Source organism: Diorhabda sublineata, chromosome 10, assembly GCF_026230105.1.
Source record: "Diorhabda sublineata isolate icDioSubl1.1 chromosome 10, icDioSubl1.1, whole genome shotgun sequence".
In the NCBI taxonomy this organism is placed as follows: Eukaryota; Metazoa; Arthropoda; class Insecta; order Coleoptera; family Chrysomelidae; genus Diorhabda; species Diorhabda sublineata.
Window position 1 is genome coordinate 14697242 of NC_079483.1, and position 23367 is coordinate 14720608.

Below are 23367 nucleotides of genomic sequence, written 5' to 3' on the forward strand. Positions count from 1 at the left end.
ACATTTCTAATCGAACTGCATACTGTCGAACATCATGTTACCCTACAAAAGAAAAAAATTGGAATGTAGAAAAATTTTGTTGGTAAGCCTACAACTTACTAAATAGTATAATAAATAATATAAAAAGTGGGCACCTTGCACTACTACTATTATTACGGAGGTTATTTCTTTGAACTTTGAAGAGTTTTCCTTATACATCACAATGAAAATTTATTCTATCGTTCCTTGTCTTTATATCCACCTATCATGAAAAACGAGATGATATTTTCCATAATTTAGGAAATGGCGAGGGGTTCCATCGTACATGAACCACATATATCTGCGAAGGTTTAAAGGACTATCACACAATATGGATTAGTCCTGTCTTACGATGGATTGATTTTTTTGGGATACTGTGAGACACTGTGACGCTTTAAACCAGAATCTTGGAATGGTCTTTCAAGTTCTAAGTAATATCCTTCGTAGACTCCGGAAATGTGTAGAAGTACAAGTTGTCCACTGAGAACAATTATGATCACATGTAGTTAAATTAGAAATATTTGATTTTTTTATACATCTTCTATAAGTATTTTCAGTAAATAATTACAATTTATGATAATTTTTTTCAGAATGTCTCTTTATGGTGAACGGTTTCCCTTGCATGTACAACAATCTAATAATCTACGTATCTAATAAGCCATAAATTTTATCGAGTTAAACAAAGAGTACATTTTTCATAAAAAATCTATTGAAAAATTAATTTTTGCTATCTTTAGATTGTACAGGTTGTCCCTGTAAAAGTTACCCCTTTCATGGAAAACTGACTTATGACCTTCTAAGCGACTGCCAAAGAAATGAATTGTCGGATCTTTCACATGAAGGTGCTTAATCTATAACGTTACATAATTTTGAAATTTGTTTGATCTTCTTAGATATAGAAAATATTTAATGATATTGATGCTGATTTGTTAAAAGAATGGCGAAGACTGTAAGGTAAAACAAAATTGCCAAATACAAATATAGAATAATCTGTTCATAGAAACAAAATAATAATATACAAAAATATGTTGAATTAATCAGAAATTGAAATAAAATTTCGTTTCAGAGTTTGTCGTGTGGAACAACGTACCACCTCTATTTGATTGCTCACAACAAAATCGGAAGCTCGCCAGCAAGCCATCCGCTTCAGGCAAGAACTCAGGGTCACCCACCGGGAGTTCCTGCATTGGCTTCTTTCATTTCCCCAAATTCCACTTCGGTTGTTTTACGACTACATGTCTGGCCAGACAACGGATGCCCTATCTTGTATTTTATCCTTCAATATAAAAAAGCGACTGATACACAATGGACGTTAGGTAAGAACAGTTATATCATATATATCATATAGCAATTTGAAAATGCACAATATTCAATAAATTGGTTCCTATAAAAAAGTCTTAGAATTACATCACATTTATTTTCAAATTTGTATCCTGATTTCCAATTTAATACATCAACCGTCTATCAGGGGCGCACACATTCCTAAAATCTCATAAGGATATTAATCTTATTTCAAAAATGGTGCAACTATTTTTCCAAGAACATTTTTATCATATTTTTGAAAATATCAAGTAAAAATTTTAGGATATTTTACGTTAGAACACAAAAATCAATATTTCAGTGAATTTTTGAAACGTTGTCTATCATCGTCTAATCAGTGATGAAGTGATGAAGCTTTTCTCTGACATTTAGACCGAAAACTTTTGTCTAAAACTCTCTAAACATAGGAAAGTTATTCTTTTTAAATCTATCAAATCTCCAGAATTTGTTTTAACAATCATAGAAACATAAATTTATAAACTAATGGTCTGTAGCTCCATCTGTTTGTCGTGACAAATTAGATGGATTTTATCTCTTACGACCTTGGTTGTAGCGACTATTTGCCAAGTTTTCAATGAATAATTTGTAATAAATTCCTAGAATACCCATGCAGATGTTATGACCGTCAAAGACCTTTCTTATCTCTAATAACAGCAACTGTAGTGACCTCTACTTTTTATTTATGTGGGCAAATACATATTTTTTAAAAATAAAAAGTAATACCTGCAATCTACTATATCTGTTATCAACGAGTCTAAGTAGTTTTGGTGACAAGAAATATCATAGCAAGAATTAAACAATAGTTGAATGCAGCTCACAGTGCTATACTTAAGTCTTATTCATTTCGATTCAGTTCAAAGAAGATCTCGACCGATATGATAAAAAGCTGAAAAAATTAAAATGAGTAAACAATGCAATGATTCATCTCAATTGAATAATTTTTTTAATTATAACATTATGACTTTTCCTTCCTTATTCATCTTCGAATCCGTTTGCCTAATTCGTAAGGACGCTTCTCAACTTTCAGAAAAATCGTTGCACGGCTATCCACTTCAGAACACGTTCAGAATTAGTTCGAAGCTCAATATTTTACAATGCAAAAAAATGTACAATCACTTGCCTGCTTATAATAATACTATTTAATTCCGGACATGCTGCATACTGGTTTAACTTTTGCTAGCGACTTATATACTTATACAGTGTTGCTCATTGCGGTTTTCTTCTGTATATTGAAATTATATTTTATTTGTATCTTTATTTAGGTATTTTTATGTTTATTTTTCAGTTTTTACAAGCTTTTGTCTACAAATTGTAACAATTTTTTGACAATAAAGCATTTCTCTCTCTGTAAACAATATTGTGGTTTGATGTAGTAGGTAACTGCATTTTAATAAAAAGAATTTTTTGTTCCAGTGTCCAATGCATTAAAACCACAACGAAGAACGTCTATTACGGGTCTAACACCTGCCACTCAATATGTTGTCAAATTAGAAGCTCATAACGTTGCTGGATTTGCGACTGAAGAATTTTATTTTATGACACTCACAAAAGATGGGGGTAATTAAAAACTTTATAGCACCACTACCCTTTTCAAATTACCGTGAAATGATCATTGTGTACTTAATTATTTTGTTTATGGAACAACCGAAATTAATGAAAGAAAACTTTACTGTATAGCCAAAGTTTGCATTGGAAATTATCATTTTTTAAACGCAAATTTTATTTTTTTTTTTATTATGTATTCAATAATAATCAAAACAACTATAAGCTCATGTATTAACTTAAGAACTATTTCGCGCTCCTATCTGACGTGATAATTTCCAGTTTCCAGCGAAAGATTCTTTTCAACCATATCTTAGGTCAGCTGGCCAATTCCTTCTTGTATTTTGGGGTTATTCAAACTTCATCCTCTCCTTAGTCCCTCAAGTGAGTCTTAGTTTCTCCAGTACTTTTCTTGATTAATTTCTCCATACCAAAGTCGTATGTTGCTACCAGAAAAACGCCGGTTTCGTACATTTTCATTTTTCAGATTTGCAGGGAGTCTTTTATTCATAATTTTCGGAAAATATTCCAACTTAGTCTGACCCTTTTTGGAGTACATAGTGTGGCTGTATTCCGATACGTTTTGCATTTAGTTATAGAGAGGACAATCTCATACTCTTTGACGCTACCTTCAGATCTTCAAGCATATCAGCTAGTTTCTTGGGGTCTTGACTTGAAAAATAAAATCGCAGGTGACTTAAATAGATTCACGATTTTTCGATCCAGCTTCTTCAATGCATATACCAATACCTGGATGCAAATATTTGATGGAATTACATGGCCATGACACTTCCACTTTTTGTAGCCCAGTTATCATTAAATTCGACATCTAGAGCTATTTTTACGTAGATATTTTTAATAAGAGCTGAATACCTGTGGTCTGCTCATTCAGTTTAAGAAATTGATATAAATCAAACTTGTTATTCATTATCTTTGACTCGCTTTAGATGAATAAATTAAAGGTACTTAGGTCGCTAGTTTTCAATGGGAGTTGAGTTAGTATGACCAATGAAGATGTTTGTTATTACTACCAATTTCAAAGGAAGTAGTTTTTTTTCCGATTCAATTAACTTTGGTAGTTAGACCTCTTCTATCAATCATCAATACCCTTGAATATTTTTTATTTGTTATCTATGACTAACCTAATCAAAAAAACCATTTTTTAGATGTGCCACCTCCTGATTTAATGAAACAAGGGGATGATGATTATCCGTTTTACTCAGATTTGAAAGTTATCATACCACTAGTTATTTTACTTATAGCAATAATTATCTCTGCGATTGGAGCATTGCTCTGTATGAAAAGACGTAAGTACTTTGAATATGAGGACTCTTTTCAACTTTGTTAATTTTAGGTTACGTTTCAGGTCACAATGATGCCGCTAAAGAACAATTAGATAATCAGCAGAACGCTGAAGCTCAAAGAGAACGATATTACGCGACAATTCATAAGGTATCCTTACAAGCTGGAGAAAAAATACCAGGTAAACCATGTATTATACTAATTGATCAATCAGACGTCGTAACTACTTTTGATTTCAAAGTTTCTAATCGAAAGTATTGGTGTAACAACAAGCTCTCTATAGGTCAAACATAAGTATACTCTGTCCATCAAAGAAACGGAGTGCTCAAAAATATTATCATGGTTTACATAACGTGGCGTTTGCACAGAATCGTACTAAACAACGACCGGATGGTTATTATCAAATGTATCATATTTTATTTTATGTTCATTCAAAAGTTCTGCTTTCACCATATTTTTTTCGAATGGTATACTTTTCAAACGCAAGCTCTCTTGATTTGGGACTTTTTTGTGGCTGTCTTATTTCCAAACGATCTATTCATGATGGTCGCTCGTTTTCTTCGAATCGACTAGTTGGAAGAGAAGAATTTACTGCTTATTTACTGCTCTATTATAATTGGGTGACTTTTACCTGAAAGGTTCTTCAATCCAGTTGAGAGCCCATCTAAAAAGTATGGATTTATCAACTCAAATTTTGGACCAAGTAAGATTTGCGTTTACCAACGTTTCGTCCAGATTTTCCTATTATCGTTTTTGTGGGCACCTATTTTCATTAAATACTGTCGTCTCCACAATACTATTTCAGTTTTTTTTGGAGCAACAAACTATTCTGGGTTTACAATTAAAATCGGAATTGCGATATTTTAAACTTTGTACTTGGTTAAATAAAGTAATGTAATGTTTTTCTTATTTATTTATACTATTTCTATCCGTGGGCTGAATTAATAAACTCTGTCTCGTATATTCTTAATTTATTTAAACACTATACACAACTCATAAAAATCTACTTATCACTAACACTATAATAATTTATTCAAATTCTTTGTTTACTTTCGGCCATTTCATTACGACTATTTATTTTGAACTAACTAAACTGCAATACACAAACTCTTTATATATCCCAAAAGAAATTCTCTACAGTTCTAGAAAATAAAGAGATAAAACAAATAAATAAATGGACCTTCCTAGAAATTAGTTCAGAAAAAATAATATAAATAAACCGCCTGCTATAATGAAAAGTTATATAAAAACAAACATTGAAGGCTTCGCGACTCTGCCAAATTTTAGAATCCCACTACATCCAGGCAGGACTGGCTATTTGGCGGAGACTAGTTCGTAACAGTAAGAAGTAAATATAAGAGTTGATAATATAAACACAGCTCGTAAGAACTATATCCTCTCTTTTAATTATTTTCGGTTAATGGTATAGTTGAGAATATTTCTTTCCTGGTTCTAGCATTTTTTTCTTTCAGAGATATAAATATACAGGGTGAAGGTATCCAACCTCTTTAAAAGACCGTTTGGACTAATGTATATGTATGAATATATAGTTGATGTCTCGTATATACTGCGACCCAAAAGATCTATTATACCCCCTTTTCTTGCTGCGATACTAGAGAATCCAGTGTTTACAGCTGATCGATCAATCCCACTCCTTTTAAAATAATAGTCTTAAATATGGAATGGCTTTGATTGCCAGAGATCTTTGTCTTCTATTTCAAGCGGTCTCAGGTGTAGTGCTCTAGAGTCCCTTAGTGTTTCACACTTCGTGATAATGTGTCTAGATTCTTCAGGTGTTTGTTGAGACGACAATGTCCCGATAGAACTCCTATTAGTATTCGTAAATTGTTCTTACTTAGGTTGATGACATTCAGCAGATCTACTCTGGTTATAGTTTCCCAAAAGAGTCTTTGCCTGTCTCGGCCCCTGTAGGTTGTCCCTATAATTGGTTTTGCTCCTATCTTCTTTATTTTTCAGTTCCTTTTACATTGTTCTGTAGCTGTAGAATTGTAGAAGGGTCCCCCGAAGGGCTTGTCTTTCTCCGCTTCAACTAACTTATCAGCCATTTCATTTCCCTTCGCTCCGGTGTGTTCCGGAATCCATTGTAGGGTAATTTTATTTTTGTTACCTAGCTCGTTTAACTTTTCCAGGCAATCCCAAACGAGTTTGGATTTTATGATATTGGAGTTTAGAGCTCTAATGGCTGCTTGACCATAGGACAGGATAATGATCTCCTGTTTGTGATAGTTCGTCTAGAGATTGAACTGAACACATTATTCAAGTGCATAGATTTCTGCTTTAAAAATGCTTAGTCCGCTGCCAAGGCTTTTAGAGTGTTTGGTTCTAGGCCCGTACAGTTTGGACTAATATATCAATACATTTCAGTTTGTACGACAATTTTCATTGTAAAAAGTCCAACCTTCCTAAAAGCGATGTTGACGTACTTCTGTTTTGTTTTCAAATGCAGAAGGAAGTTGTGACTAAGCAATTTGACGTTTAATTACACATAAAAAGGTTCAATTTTACAAATTAATTAAAAAAAAGAACTTATATATGAATATTGTTTAAATTTCAATTGTTATTTTGTTGTTTAAAAATTCAGTAGATGAATTGCTATTTTATTTCAAACATCTGTGTTCTAATTTGTGTAAATTCAATTCAACAGAAACTTCAGAAGACATATCACCATATGCAACGTTTCAGTTATCAGAGCCTAGCACTTTGCCACAAAATACGATGCTACATAGTTTCATGTACCATGAACATCCAATAACTGAAGGTTGTGCATCGCCTCCGCCTGCCACCTCATCTGTTCAACGAAACTCGCCATATTATAATATCGTAAGTACTCATATGATGATGATATGCTAATAATTTTTTTCCACTGGAAAAAAGTTATCGGATAATAAATTATAAGTCATCATACATATATGTTTCTTTAAAATAATAACATTCTCACTCCTAGCGATTGAGCTAAATAATCAAATATCTTACCTACAAACTGTTTTCTCTAATATGTGAAATACGCTTTGTTATACCTCTAAATTGTATCGAGCAACGCGGAGTGATTCAATACTTGAATTAAAGTTGACCCGAATGCCAATTCTCAACGAGTTGGGTGATATCCAGTTATGTACAGCTGCCGATAAATTGTTAAATACTTTTATTATTGTTAAAATGTATGTGGTTTATGGTATACGTGAAGAAAACCAGGCCCGCGATTCAAAACTTTAATAAGGCAATAAATTTTCATCAACCGAGTAGATTTTTGTTATGCAAAATTACATTTTACGCCGATAATTTTTTCAACACAACTTTGTGGCCAACGATCCAAGATAATTTTATCATATAAATATTAAAATCATGTTTATACACAGACGTCCCTACAGGATTTATTAATATAATAGAATAAATGATAATAAAAATGTTAAAAAACGACGTTTTAAGTAAAAAAACTTATGTATGTAACCGAATCTTTTCAGCGACAAGGTCCTGTCCACTGCTTTTTTTACCAGCATGTTAGCTTGCCCTAATACTGCTACTTTCAACAAGACTGTATAGAGCAGTGTTTCCCAATTTTTTTAGGCCATTTATCTCATTAATAATCACTTCTAAAAATGTTATGCCCCCCATATATAATTTTTAACCTTTAAAAATTGTTTTGTTTCGAAATATAAATGATAAGACTATTGTATTTTGATTTCAAATCATTTTCAAAATTTAATTGTTTTATGTTGAGTTCTGTTTTATTTTAATTAATCCAAGAGTTCTCTATGCTTTCCAGCAAAAATTCCAAAGTACAAAAGGGCACGGTCGAAGACGCGCCAATAGAAAAACCGACGTGGATAGTGACGATAGCGAATCCGATCAAGATCAATTAACGTCCAGTCGAACTGAGTCTTCCAATCAATTAGATATGAAACACAAACATAGTAAGTATTAAACTAAATGTCGTACTCCCATTATGTTACAATTATCTTACCATTATTTCACTGTTATTTGGTAAAAAATAAATTTGAGCCATACCGTGGTCCTGGGTCTGTGCATAATGAGCATAAAAGGGAAAGAAACATGGAGATGGAAGAAAAAATAATGGTAAAAAATCAGGTAAACTACAACCAAACAAATAAAAACCCATAAAAATTATTGATTAAAAAAAGATGGGTATAAAATAATAAGGCCTATAACAATATGCACGGTGTCTCTAAATTATCCGTCAAAATTCAGGTAGAGATTGATCGTATGAAGGAAAACAGTGACGATGTAAAATGTAACAAGAATCATGATAAATGCTGGAAATAACCACGTCTAGGCAAAATAAATGAACGTCGTACAATTTTAGAAAAGAAAAACTCAATTTTAGTCACCACCTTTCAAAGAAGATATCTCGGAAAGAGATGCGCTGAGGAAATTTTGTTATAGGAAAGATCCATCTTAATTTCATACAAGCAATCACTTGCGTTTTGTCGCATGGATTTAGAAACACCCTGTACGTTCCTAAGTACGAAAAGAAGCTGAGGATAAATAAACAATTGTAGATCGAATGAATATCAGAGAGAAGAAATGTTGGAAGAGAAAAATTCAAAAAATATAAGAAGTACTTGAGGAAGATCAAGCGAAAAAAATAAAGCTCAAAGAGTCAAGTGATTGTAGCAATATTGAGACAAGGGTCTACTTTTTTTCAATCGAGAAACCAACTACTTTCTTGTCTCATATCGTGACGAATATTGAATTTAATCATCTCCTAATAATTGCTGCTTCAAGTTGTTAAATTATGAAACAAAAGTGTTTTTCGAAAACTATGATCTGAGGTCAGGTAGATCATCTTTTAGCTGATTGTAGATCATAGCCCAGAACCAGATTTTTTTCATCGTTTTTGAACATTGCGTCCAATTTTCGCTGGAAATTTCGAATTCAAACCATGATCTCCAGAATACATAACTTAAGATCAAAAAAGCATACCAGGGTATAAAGGCTCATATCATGTAACTACGACCCGATTATCTGGATTAAATTTCGAACAACAATGATCGCCACTTGGATCGGTTCCTCAACAGTCGGATTATGATCAGGTCAAACCGATCTTAATTATTATAGTTTCCGAAAAGACATAAGCTGATGTTGTCGTTTGTGGTTTAGTATAAAAATCAGACGCATGTAATAATATAAATATTCATATTGCAATTAAATTTGTTCAAAAATAGAATATTTATCTATCTTGAAAATATCTTGATTTTAAAATTTATTCAATTCAATTTATTCATTACAGGCTTCCTTTATCATGGTGCTCAATCGAGTACCTCGTCAGATATCTCTCCGATGTCAGATCAGAAGTCGCTTCCTCGAAGAAACAGAAACAGGTAGGTGATAATAGAATTAAATTTCAATTAATCAGTTAGTTTGTTACCTCCACTTGCCAATTTTTTCTGTTGATGTGGACTATTGTTTTCCATACGAATAAAGTCACTAGGTATTGCTTATAAAATGAAAACATATATATATATATATTAGCAATTGCGTACATATTATTTAAATTTATATGATAGAGATGATGATGTACTAGGTAATTTCCTGCAAATTGGAAACTTGCTTAGGTTCAACCCATACCAAAAAAAGGGAAAAAGACGGTTCCCAACTTCTACCATCCGATTGCTTTAGTCCCAGCCATCGCCAAGGTCATGGAGAAAGTCATTAACGAGCTTATCTTGCGATATCTTGAGTTTGCTATCAATACGGCTTCCGTAAACGTAGATAAACCCCTGACCTATGTTACCAGCCTATACATTGAAGCTATAGGAAAATATGGGAAACGCAGAACAATAGCACTGGACATATAGAAGGCTTCTAATAGACTTTGGCATGCCAGCCTTTTAAATAAATTAAGATCATATCGTTTGTCGTCTGCACTTATCAACTGGCTTAGTAGCTTTCTCAAAGACCGATCCATCCAGGTCGCTATCGATGGACACACCTTAGAAAGGTTTGAGATGAACTCTGGTCTTCTCCAGGAATATATCCTGTCACCTACTCTCTTTCTCTTGCAACGATCTACTCGATAAAACTGCAAACCCGATCTATAGCTTCGCCGACGATGGCACACTGGTGTTGTCGTTCAAAACATCTGCCCCAATAAACTTGGCTCACACCCAAATCACCCAGATCACCACCATCAATACCGATCTTGAAAACATTCTGGAGTAGGTTAGAGGCAAACTGATTGAGTTTAGTGCAGCTAAGACCCAGACTGCAACTTTTATACTGCAGCTCATGATTTGGTCCTGTCTTGACATATAATATTACCATCAACGCAAATAAGCTTGTTGGTTGTTGAAGTTGGAAGCAATGTGTCCACGTGGCCAATTTAGTCAAGGCAGCTTTACAAAAACTTGGACCCTCTTCAAGACCAAAAAGTTATATACTCCGCAACAGCTACTAATCATGTACAGGCCCAGATTCGTCAATCTTTGGAATATTGCTCGCATATATGGAGCTCGACTCCCAAGCATATTCTTGTGGCTTGTGAACACATAATTCGTATACGGACGCCCAGAACGTCACTTAATCGGGGACTCCTTCATTTGAAGAAGTGCAATCCTATTAAATCAGCTACCAAGGCCCGCCTTTCACAAACACACAGCCTATAGAAGTTCAAGTTCAATATCCACGGCTGGCATCACTCGAATCAATCGACTATAACAGGATTTACCTTTTTTTGCTTGCTTTTTACATAAAAAAAATTGAGATTGTCCATTATCTAAACTGTAGATTATAGAGCCTAAAATGTATTTCTATGAAAACTAGACAATATCTAATACAATTATGCAGTTATACAAACAGTCTATAATTAGAAATAAATTCAACAGTTCAAATAATACTCGGTGTAGTACTGGACCCCTCGATTAGTATTTCTTAGTATTTAGTATAGTATTTTTATGTACAATAAGTGAATGCTCATAATGGTGACTAAGAATATCCAAAAGGCGATCGAAATCCATTTTCAACATTCCTAATGACTTGGCGCTGTCTAAATTCTTTCCTTATTTGTACTTGGCCTTCTTGAAAATTTACCAGTTTACATTTAAAAAATGGCTTAACAAGTAATAGATAGAGATTTGTTAAGCAGGGGCGGATACCGGGAAGGCGAGCAAGGCGATCGTCAGCCCCAAGCCAACCATAAAAAATTAATAGAAACAAAAGAATCAATCTGAATATTGTCCTATATTTGAATTTTGAAAAATTCGCTTTTTCTTGACATTGAACATGACCTTCTCACACCCAACGTGGATTCTCATCCGCTCCATATCGGCACATTTGTCTATTCACCTCACCAACTAAGACAAACGTGTCTTGTCATCATCCAATATTCGCCATGTTTTAAATTCACTATGTTAGCGAAACATAGTTCTCCGTAAACGACTTTCATCACCAAATGCACGTGGAAGGCGTTCAAGACTTCACCATGTTCATTCGACAAATTCATATTTCGAAGGCAAATCTTATGTACCACTCTAAGACTCCTCCACTAGACGAGGCATTACAAATATAGAGTGTGTTATATTTTCAAATTGACACCCTCGATACCAAATGTTAAGTTGCATAGTAATTAGTACAATCAATAATCTTATTTTCCACATTGCGCCAATGGGCCTCACTAACTTATTTTGCCTGGAATCAAAAAATAATTTATGATCGATATAGCGCTAATTGATCTCTTGCTACCTTGTACACTCAAATTTACTTTAGTGACTTTATTTCTGGAAGCTTAGTCCAAAATATGTCTTTCACTGTATTCTCAATTTAATCTGAATTGAGTCACCACTACAATTTTAAGTCAAACTTGCCAGTCTAAATAAAAGCATTTTTTGAATATTTGACATTCAAATTATTAAACAACTTTCTCGAAAGGTGGTTGGCTCAAGGTGGGAGGAGCAATTCTCATAGACAGATGTTAAGTCATCTTTCGGTCGCAGAAACGCCTTTTACTGAGAGGCAGCCAACAGATCAGAGCACGCCCGACCGACCCGAGCTCAGTGAAGCAGAATGCGACATCGACACTCTCAAGAAATTGAAACTAGGATTAAGATCTACCTTGTGGTCTAGACCTACTGCTGGTGGAAACGGCCAACCAACCGACTACTCCATTGCGGTATAATAGATTGAACAGATCCTGTAAATTCTTGCAAGTACAATATGTAAACCATCATATGAAATACTGAAATGTGGGTCTCAAAAAAGTGTTTTTAGTACAAAATATGACAAGGTGGAATATATTGCTGACATATTTGTAATAATAATGTTTTAAAACATTAATTTCACGTTGGACGTATCATTCTGTTGCCAATAAAATGAGATATCGCACACTGGGAACGAGAGGGTCACAACTCAAAAAACTTGTTTTGTGGGAAATTAAGGTTGAAAGTTTAGTATATTATAAACAGCAAGAAAGTGACGATTTTGTGATTGATACCCTCTGAAATTTTTTGTGTACAACAATAATCCCTCCTCTCATTACTTCATTACATTTTACCATTTACTTGAATTTGGAATAATATTTAAAAAATTTGTATAAAAAATATTGTGACTTGTGACGATGTAACTCCATTTTTTGTTTGAGTTATTACCATTTCATAAATACAAATTCATTGAATTGATTCTCCAAATTTTGTACTTCTTTAATATAGTTGAATGTAAAAGTTAGATAAAAAATGTAGTTAAGTAAAAACGATTTATTGAAAAATATAAGTTATAATTTTTATTTAAAAAAACCGTGTCTTTAACGCAATAACTGAAACCCTACTCAATTTTTTTAAAGTTCAAAGTTATGTCGTTTGTAGGATTATTGAAAATTATCATAGTCATTTTCCAAACCTCTTGAGCAAGATCTAATTTATACAAGTGGTTATTCCTTGTTCTTGACATTATCCCTTCCTAGTTTGTCTTTCTTGTCCTCGATAGTTCTCTCACATTTCCGCCCCCTACTCTCAGGTGACCAATGTATGCTTCTCATCTTAGAGTTGGTCTCCTCCATGGTGGTTCACATTCCAGTATTCATTTTAGTCACCTGTATTCTTTGTACGTGAATATACTAATACAATGCTCTGTTTTCTAGTTTCCTTATTATGAAGCATTTTACTCGCATTTGTTGTCATATTTCTGCAGATCTTACATATCGAGTCTTGTGACTTATAGCAACTTTCTCTTATAATCCAATTCGATCCAATTATTTTGTTTCCTATTGTTATTGTCATTGGCCTTACTTCTGCCCCATATGAGGTTATATTCTGTATTATATTTTGAAATATTTTTTACTAGCTTTCTTCAGTCATTTCCATAACTATGGAGTGTTTTTACGGCTTGTTTTACTCGTGCTATTTTTTCCTGTCCTTTTTACCGCTTCTGGAGTCGTCACCTCATTTGGTCGACCAATGCGATGCAGGTCTTCGCATTTCCGTTCAGCCTCGTTTAAACCTTCTACCCAATAGTTGACTTACCGTTGATAACGAACAGTAGAGTAGAATCTAGCTCAGCTTTTATATTGGTTGGGCTAAGGTCTTTTCAAATAAAAGTATTGTACCACATAAGGATGATCAATTTTTTCCATGTTCACAAATTCACTGAGAACGTTCATTATTGATGGCTACCAAACCAATACTAAACAACGTGGCATCTTCAAACTTGAAACATATGCTGTATAAATTGTGTACTTTGTAATAAAGTGCTCTCTTTTCAAGCAACTACCGCCAACTCTAAGTAAGGCCAGGTACTTCTGAAACCATTCTCGTAATTATTCATTCAAGTGTAGAGAGAAACAATGAACTGGGGTATATAGGTACACAGAAGAAATTGAATCTGAAAAACAGTATTCAACAGAATGAGAAACTACTCTAGTATAGAATTAACATAAGTGAAAGATTTGAATTCTGGTATATACACTCTAAAGACAACCAAAGAAAAGAAGAGGTTAAATTGTAAGTAGCATTTCTTACTAGGAATGTTTGGTCAATAAAAATTAGTAATTAACGCATTCAAATGCCTTGATAAGGTCACAATAGCACTCGATAATTATAAAATAAAATCGAAAAAATGTTGCTTTATGTATTGAATGATTTTTTAAGTTAGGAATGCTAATTTCACTCCCTTACAATGTGGAAGTTCACCTATTTAGCCGTACTTACCAGTACGGGGATATATGTCCTGTGTCAATAATTATCTAACTTTTCTTTTGTGATCCATATAGTTTAAGCTTAATGTGAAGAGCTTTATTCACATTATTACTATTATTAATAATAAAGAATTTCAAGAAATAGCCTCCAAACCCTATGATATATGAAAGAATATCTCCGTCAGAATTCTCAAATAATAAATGGTAAAAAATACTTATCAATATCTGAAATTTCTAAAAACAGAGGATCCAAACTCCAATAACTTTTAAGGTTTGATTGTAGTATATTGTCCGCATATATTTTGCCTCATAATATTTTGTTATATTATCAGAAAATGCATAAGATTTCAATAACATTTTATATTGTATCAATATTGAACTGATATTAATTCTAGTTTTATCCAATTTTGTTTAACTTTAAGGTAACTGACATCTATGTTTGCAGCTCGAATTAGTTTTTTTAAGCTATGTTTTTGATCAAAGTTTATCCAATACTAGTTGAAATCATATAAAACTTGAAAGCATCCCGTATTATAGGCACCTCTTAACGCACATATTTATCTAATAAGAAAATATCAATATTTTAGAAAAATTGACTATATAGATTAGTAAATTTAGTTTTAATTTTCTTCAACTTTTTACTTACTTTCATATTTTTTTCGTTTTAATAGAAAAACCGTTTATTATTACAGGTAAAAAAGAAACCAGAAGTTTTCTCAAAACTGTTAAAATTATGTTACTAGCAAGCTTGTCATTCTTGTAACCAAGTGAAAACACTAAATGCAGATGAGGACTATAAGGCTGATGAGAAAAAATTTCTCATTTGTATAGATTAAGGGAAATATTGAGTGTCACTGCATATTTTCATTTCATTATATACCAGAGAACTAAAATCTTGATGGGTTATTCTTTGATTGATCGTTTCAAAATCATACATTATTTTCGAAAAAAAAGACGATTTCAACTAGTATACGCCGCAATAGTATGATGTAGAAAGTCAGTGTATATTAATATTTTGATTCCAAACAAATAATGGATTCAAAAAACGCTGCAGCTCTTATGCATTCTGAAATAAACTCGTCATGACAACGAGTGAAATCAATTTTCTTTAAAATATTGTGTACTTCAAAAAATTACTACAACTTTTCACTGGTGGTTTCAATATTGCAATTATTTGAATTTATTAGTATAGTGATCTAGATATAGATGTGAATTTTAAAATATCAAATCAATATATATTGTGAGAAATTTTCTTGTGCGTATGAAAAAACAGTTATTTGGATTCCTTTCAAATAACTGACCAAAATGAAACTTTCTGTTAACTAAATACCTTTTACAGTCATTTTTTTAATTGATTAGCAGTTTTAATAACTTTTTTTACAGAGTATAGTATGTTACAAAGTTTTTGGTATCCTTTCATTGAGTTGATTGTGAAGTGTTTATGTTAGTAAAATATCAATTATCAATTTCACATCAGATATATCGTAATTTGACTGAATTAACACGTAACCTTTCGATTGAACTGTTCTTTGTAAAATATTTATCAATTCACGGGTTTTCAAAATACAAAGCTCAATTATTCTAGATAGATTGGTAATCGAAAATCTATTTTTTTCATACTGTACTTCACAGTACTAATTTGAGTCCAGGAAATAGCACTTTACGGTATGATTTTCATCAGCACTTTTTACCTCGAATTCCGAAGACTTTATTGGAATAATTTGCCCTACTGCTTCCGCAAGTTTCTCAGCAATTCTATTTGAATTATCAACCATTCTTAGGGAAAATATTTTTGGTATTTCCAAAAATTCAATATGTATACATTTGTTTACAATGTTACCTTAGTGACTTGTGTTAATTTTTTTTTAATAATAAAACAATAATCAAAGGAGTTATTTTTCAGTAAAATTGTCAAATAAACATTTCATATTTTAATATAATTTTGCTTTTCAGTTAAAACTGAAAACAGTCAGTATGAAAAAAAAACATATTATGATATACGTCTGTAAAGCTATTATTATGGTACTCAATTAAATATTCTAGAATCGGCTCCTTTGACGTCTCTTCCATAAACATCTAACTCGTACCGTACTAAATCACTACCTGTACTTATAACGTAAATAACTATTCCCTAACAGGAAATGATAAAATATCAGCGAAAACTTTCACCATTCCTTAAAAATGTATATTATTGAGAATGTGGCAATGAAACACCAAAGTACACTAATTTTAATATATTTTCCGACCTTTCGAATACTTATGTATTTATCGTCTGGGAAATAATTAATTGGGATTTGTGGAAACATTGATTAATAAAATTAAGGTATTAAACAGTAGTCAAAAGTCTCACAATATATATTGATAATTATATAGATATAATTAATCAAAATAACGTTAACTTTTTATACACAAAATTATAGTTATTAAGTTTGTAATATATGTTTATGAGAGAACTTTTGGAACAATTTTATAATGATTATTTACTTTGACTGATTAATTAACTAGATGATAGTCCCTTAGTCGTTGTACCAAAGAAGCAATCACTGTCAAAAAAACTAATCAAAATCCCTTTCCCCACTAACTGTTAACAGCGTGTATGATAATTCAAATTCCATTTGAAAAATAAAAAAAAGCTATACTGAAACGATTTGGTTTTATTTCATTCTTATAATTCCGTCCAGTTTTGAAGTGGATTTATAACATGAGCAAGCACCATTTGGTCAAATTCTTTATGGTTCATCTATAGTCTAAAGATGTAATCTAACTATAAAAAATATACGTTCATGAAACTTTAATTTAAAAGTAGTAATCAATCTCCAAACTCTCTATTTACCAATTTTTATTATATATTAAAGACGAAACCTTGCTGGTGGATTTCGGCATTTACATAACTAAGTCTATGTTTTGTCGTTTGGTCATGTTTTGCTCCCCAATACTTTTTAACGGCTCATCAGTGTTTAACAGATACCTATAGACAATCTTAGAAGTTCACTAAGTTAAAATGGTTGTTTTGGTTCTGCCAAAAGTAATACAAAGAACAGCAATGGTGATAAAGCATGTCTAAGAGGAATCTAGTAAGTTTATTTTAGATATTTCTTAGGCTTAAGGATTTTATGAGAATTTAATATTCCCCTCCCTTTTGAGATAAAATTTGATCATATTTTGAGTTAGTAAGATAGGGGTATGTGTAGTTTTTGTTTTGGTTTCTTTCAAATACTTACTGGCGTTTAGTTACAATATACAAAATATGAACATCAAAGAGTGTATAAAAAGCAATGTGCAACATTGGCAGTGCGACATTTTTATGAACAAAAACTACATGGTCCATTTTCTGTCATAAAACTGAAGCTAATTTCATTTTATTAGTTTTAATCTCTTTACAAAAATGAATCGAAGCTTATTGCAACCACGCCAATATACTCACCAGAAGAATGGCATAACGCTGTTAGAAAAACAAAAATAAAAAATCTTTTAGAAGTAATACCAATGACACAAGCAGATTTTTATTGCTGTGGAGATATTCTGAAAAAAATGTACCTAAACAAAAGACAACAAGATAGACACAAAAGAAAACGTAAATGTCAGCAAAGTACTGTGCGGTAGAGCATCCTAATACTACGTTCAAGTCAGTAAATTTTTGTTCAACATTTTCAGAACTTCCACTTAAATATTCAGTCCTTGTAAACCATACTGACCAAATTTTTACTTTCCAATGAAAAAATGTTTGTTGGCAATAAAAAATGATAATGTGAGTGTTTCTATATTCTAAAGTAGCTAATGGATAGATACAAACAAAATACAAAACTTTCGACTTCGTAACTTACACAACTAACTAAAAATAAAAATTATCAAAACAAAAAAAAGTTCATTTCTTCAAGTATCACGTTGAGAAATTATGAGATCATATGATGGCTGTGAGTACGAATTTTCTTGTGTACTGCTGTTAAAGCCGAATGATGTCGCTGTGTAGGTTGCATTGAAGGAGTTCTAGTGGTCTTTCGAAGCAAGGACGCACTTGGACTTTCAAACCACAGATCCAATGAATACAACGTCGCCAACTGACCTAATTTATCACGTTCTGCTCCGTATAATCTCAATTCAGATTTTGATGTATCTTGTAAAAATTTGGCTACTCTTTCGTTGGCACTTGTATTTATACTGAAACCAGGTCGTTCTTCACCCAACCTTCGACAACCTAAAAAAATTACTATTTATACTACCTAAATTATGAATTCAATTTATTTAAAATATTTTTGCACTCATTTACAAATTTACAAATTTTTGGAATTTCCACATTTTGTTGTTCACCTCCTCTTAAAAATCTTGTTTTTGTAATGAATTCAGCGCTATGACTGGTGCTTAACAGCCTAACCACCCTTTTATCTTTCCAGGACAATATCATCGTTCCAACTTTTTTGTTAGCCATGGATGTATTTTCATCAAATTTGTGTTTCTTCAATCAAAACGTATATCCGTATGCCCCATTTTGTAGGTTTATTCTAGTTGTATGTTATAAAACTAATTTTACCATTAAATTTTATTGAGTTGGAATTTCTGGAACTGTTAGTGATGTTCATACTGAATACACTACCACTACACCAACACTCACAATTACACTGTAATTGTATTGTATTCGTCGATACATATATCTGGTCCTGATATTCCGTAAACTTTTAATAAATATATTCATAAAATTACATTTTTTAATTTCTGCAAGTTATATTAATTAAGAGAATTGCACTTGGCGCTATATGTTAACAATCCATTCAAAATTTTATAAAGTATATCCAGCTTTTAACTTTCCCTTAAAGAGAAGATGTAGTTCGATATACCCTGCCCATCTTGCCAAGTATTTTCAAATACACAACTTCAAAATTTAATTCAGCAGGTATACTTAGAATGAAGACTGGTCATTGGACATACCCTGCCCATCTTGCCAAGTATTTTCAAATACCCATCTTCTTTGAAATCTAACTTATCAACATACACGACTCTCAGTCTGAGATATTAGGTTACAACTTACAAATGATATAACACACCAAATTTTTTTAAGTCACTAAAAAATTAATAGTCGTTTTAACTAACCTGCTCTAATTTCTCTGGGATCGGAGTCATTAAATGATTGATCCATAGTCGAGGAACTATCCATTGATGGACCCCAATCAGTAAGCTCGTCATCTCCTTCATGGCCTTCACCTCCACTCCAGCTTATGCTACTTTCACTTGCTATTTCGCAATTTTCATCAAATCCCTGAGTTTCCATGGAGTTACACTATCAAATTATGAATTGATTTTAATATTTATTAAAAATAGTTGACATTCATCTTATATATGTCTACATCTAAAATAGTAAAATTGTTTGTACATTTCATTTTATTTTACAAACACGAGAACAAAAACAAAATTGAAAGATCTTATAAAAATGGAGTATTTTTTTCCAGTTTCTAGTATGAGTAGGTGGCATAATTATATATGTGATATTTAAACCTGTTTGACTTACACATTGGGCGGCAGTATAACTCTAATCTATAATTGTGTTATAATAATGATAAAAAAATGTAAAAATAAGTAATAGAATCTGATTTGAATATTCAAAGTGTGGAGCTAAGAGAAAGCATTTAATAAGTAAAGCAAATGGAAAACTGACATAAACAAAATAATCACAAATCAAGTAGTTTTGAATAAATACGTAATTATGTAGTGAAAGCAAGAAAGCAGAATTAGTAAATCTGATTATTAATCTTAACTAATTAACTGCATCATTTAAATAGTAAGTCACTGTGTCATTATATCATCATCATTGTCAAAAAAAATCCAAATTAGATGAACTGAAACATCTGGCATTAGATAAGCTAAGGAACACATAGATTAGCCTTCTGCCGGTCTCATTAGTCAATTGAGCTTCATTGAAACAAGCACGAAATGCAACTAAAGAATGATTTTTTAACCAGTCACGGTTGTCCAAGACACCATTTTTATGATAAAGCTAACACAGTGAACATCAAAACTAGTGTGGGAGTGTAAACTAACACTAAAAAAAACAGCATACATAAACAAAGTAACCCTAATGTGGTTAAAATACCACCAATTTATACCGGAAAATGAGGAAGCAGACAGCCTTGCTAAAAAAGGGCAATGACTTCATACATTGGGCCAGAACCCTACTGTGGCCTCATATTAATAACGAACTGAACTAATGGCTAGAGAATCAGATGGAATCTTACTGGAGAAACACTCCAGGCCTAAGACAAAACAAATGATTCATAACCTTATCAGCTGAGAAGTCTGATGATTAGAAAAGAATTGAAACTGGTGACAGGTCTCCTGACAGGTCACTGCCCCGTCAAATACTACCTCAAGACGATGGGGATGGCAGAGGACAACAACTGCAACAAGAACTATGTATTTTGGAAGTAGAACAATAAGATGTAGAGTCTTATTCAAAATATCTTCTAAAATATAATTAAATAGTTTTAGTTTTGGTACAGCGATACCAAGCTTACAACAAAATTACTACTTTAAAGAAGTTTTATTATTATCAAGCAACTAGAATGTAGGTAAATTGAGGCTACAAAAGACAATAACTCAATTATCAAAATAAGTCCAAGTCAATGTAAATATGAGTGTTAATTTAGAGGTAATGAACAATGTGTTTAGTTGGGAACATTACCAATGAAAGCTTCCTATACTTACAGCGCCAGTGGATGGATGACAAAATTTTTCAATTTTGTCTACCAGGCTTTGGTGTAATGGTTTAATTTTTATACTGTATCTTGAAGATTTCCCATTATCAGCAATTTCCATTCTTTGAGGCCTTTTTCTTTTACCGCAAGGTGGCATTGGTGTTTCGTCAACACTCATCCTCTTAAATTTCCTTTTCCTTCTAATATTCGGACGTGCCGGTGAATGTTCGTTTACTGAGTCACTTTCCAGACAGTGACTAACACCTGAAACCATTTTAATATATTACTTATACCATATTTATTTGATACATAAGTGTTCAGTGTTATAAAGAGCAATTATTATTCAAGTTCCCATTAATTAACAGTAGCTAAAAATTAGTTCAAAATTGACCAAAGAAAAAATAGAGGCAACTTTGTATTAAAAGATAGAAGCTTATTATCGAAAAATTTACTGGTTTCTTCAAAAAAAAAATTTCAAGGTCACTGGTAACAATTAAATGTGGTTATCATACCTCATATGCCTTGGCATTTATCACACTAATTGTACAGCAGAAAATTTTTTGCACCCTTATAACAATTTTTTATATGATTGTACAGCTATTAATAGCAAAATATATAATAACATATATATTTCTTAGACCTTTTGATATGTTTGTTACTAAATTGTCTTAATTTTAGATGTTGTCAGACTGAAAATTATATATCTATATACATATTCATATAAAACTTAGTGTATAAATCATGTAAACTTGTAAAGAAACCATAGAAACTTCATGTTGCAATAGGGCCCTATTATTGAAATTGCAAGGGATTAATTTTTGTTAAATTAAACATTTGCAATTTGGGTCAACTCACTCAAAAATTTCCAAAGAAAAACTGGACTGAACAAAAATTATTTGAAAAGAAAATAGACATTATCTTAACTGTAGATGTTAAATAATTCATCAGTACAACAAATCTCAACAAATATGTGCAAAAGCAACCTCTGAAATTGACTCCTTCACATTGCTGAAATTCACTTTTCATTTAAGAAGTACAGCAGTGAATCAAAACTCAGTCATCACCCCCAAATTAACTAAATTTTTCAATTTGTCTATCCCATGGACAGGCTTGCCTAACACTTCATCATAATAATGCTTTTGTGTGAGCAATTGGGGAGTACACACCACTATAATATATACAATTTACAAGTCAAAAATTATCTACTTCTAAGCAAAATATTAAATGAATTATTTGGTAAATCAAAGTGTAACATCCAATATTCTAATAGTAAAAAATCTAGGTTAAATGCTGGTTTCAGTTGTTTCTAAAGTTTTGAGACTTTAATTTTGAAAAATATGTATTTTAATCAATCAATAATTATTTATTAGAGATTATGTACTTACAGACAAACTTATTGTTCTATATAAGTATTAATAAAACTGAATCTGAAATTTTTTCAAATTTATTAATAGTACCAAGACCCTGGGCATTCTATTAAATATACCTTTTAAGAAATTATACATGGGATGCCTCATTCTAAGGGATGTTCTTTGATTTAATGTTTTTGCTACTGTTATGCTAAACGACATATCATCCGAATCAGACTGATGGAAGCTAACCAGTTTGTTTCGATGTTTGTCGATACGAATTTCGGAGTTACTACTTGAACTTGCATCAGAATTGTTGTCTCCAGGTTTGTTTGTATACAGATCTGAAACACACTGTTTAACCAATAAAACTAAATGGTAGAAAAATATTTACGTAAATTTCCTGCAGAGCGGGTTCTTCGTCTCATGCCCCATTTTCCTACATTAATGATATTAAGAGAGCCACAACTTTCTGATTCTTCTAGAGCTATGGATAAATCTTGAGCCAAATGTTCCATTTTGGTTTACGAAAATTATCTACATAACAAAACGAATCAGGTGGTTGCTAATGTCTATAGATATACATATATATATATATAATATATAACTTATTTTTCACCAACAATTAATACCTATTTTTATTTCTAAATAATAACTGTTCAATTAAATTACACTTTTATGACACAAAAAGTAGTATTTTATGACAAGGGCTGATTGGTCTGATTGTCAATGTCAAACTACCATAGAAAGCGTTTTTACGTAATCAATCAAGAGCGCTGTTTTATTACATACCAAAATATTTCACTGTGACTTTTTTCTTTTATAATGAGTTTTCTCATAACAATTATTTAAAAAGGTGCCCTTAAGTAGTTGCTTTTCTCTTTGAAAGAATTGAAGTGACAAATTGTTTCACAGATGTGCGCACAGTGACGAGCAATATTGCCATAAAAATATAAATATCGAAAACTGAAATATCGATTTTTACACCAAT

General features: G+C 32.0%; 2 protein-coding genes across 8 annotated transcripts in view; one reads left to right on the forward strand and one right to left on the reverse strand.

The window, feature by feature from the left end:
* Positions 1–16988, forward strand: part of LOC130449318 (cell adhesion molecule Dscam2) — a 241842-nt gene extending 224854 nt beyond the window's left edge. For 2 of the 3 annotated variants that reach the window (XM_056787058.1, XM_056787056.1), the window contains exons 25-32: positions 1085–1334; positions 2752–2895; positions 4047–4187; positions 4247–4363; positions 6848–7023; positions 7967–8114; positions 9452–9542; positions 12088–16988. In XM_056787058.1, coding sequence (XP_056643036.1) covers positions 1085–1334; positions 2752–2895; positions 4047–4187; positions 4247–4363; positions 6848–7023; positions 7967–8114; positions 9452–9542; positions 12088–12334 — 1314 coding nt within the window. In that variant the 3' untranslated portion in view covers positions 12335–16988. Of the gene's footprint in view, positions 1–1084; positions 1335–2751; positions 2896–4046; positions 4188–4234; positions 4364–6847; positions 7024–7966; positions 8115–9451; positions 9543–12087 lie in introns of all 3 variants that reach the window. The other variant, XM_056787055.1, reaches the window with a different exon arrangement.
* Positions 16244–23344, reverse strand: LOC130449319 (uncharacterized). Of its 5 annotated transcripts, none has more exons than XM_056787061.1 (6): positions 23169–23344; positions 22771–22913; positions 22514–22720; positions 21038–21291; positions 19430–19616; positions 16262–18539 (listed from the first exon to the last, which is right to left on the reverse strand). In XM_056787061.1, exons 2-6 carry the CDS (start codon positions 22892–22894, stop codon positions 18238–18240), a joined length of 1074 nt encoding a protein of 357 aa, XP_056643039.1. In that variant the 5' UTR covers positions 22895–22913; positions 23169–23344; the 3' UTR covers positions 16262–18237. The 5 variants fall into 5 exon arrangements, with proteins under 5 accessions (XP_056643041.1, XP_056643040.1, XP_056643039.1 ...); XM_056787060.1 differs by lacking the exon at positions 23169–23344 and adding an exon at positions 23009–23093; XM_056787063.1 differs by lacking the exon at positions 22514–22720 and having other exon boundaries at positions 16244–18539; positions 23169–23288.
* Positions 23345–23367: the final 23 nt, after the last annotated feature.

Excerpts from the sequence above, each read along its gene's own strand:
- LOC130449319 (XM_056787061.1), bottom strand. The coding sequence starts at position 22,894 with ATGGAACATTTGGCTCAAGATTTATCCATAGCTCTAGAAGAATCAGAA. Across the intron at positions 22,721-22,770 it reads CCGCTCTGCAGGAAATTTAC|ATCTGTATACAAACAAACCT; the intron begins GTAAATATTTTT and ends AGTGTGTTTCAG. Across the intron at positions 18,540-19,429 it reads TCCCAGAGAAATTAGAGCAG|GTTGTCGAAGGTTGGGTGAA; the intron begins GTTAGTTAAAAC and ends TAATTTTTTTAG.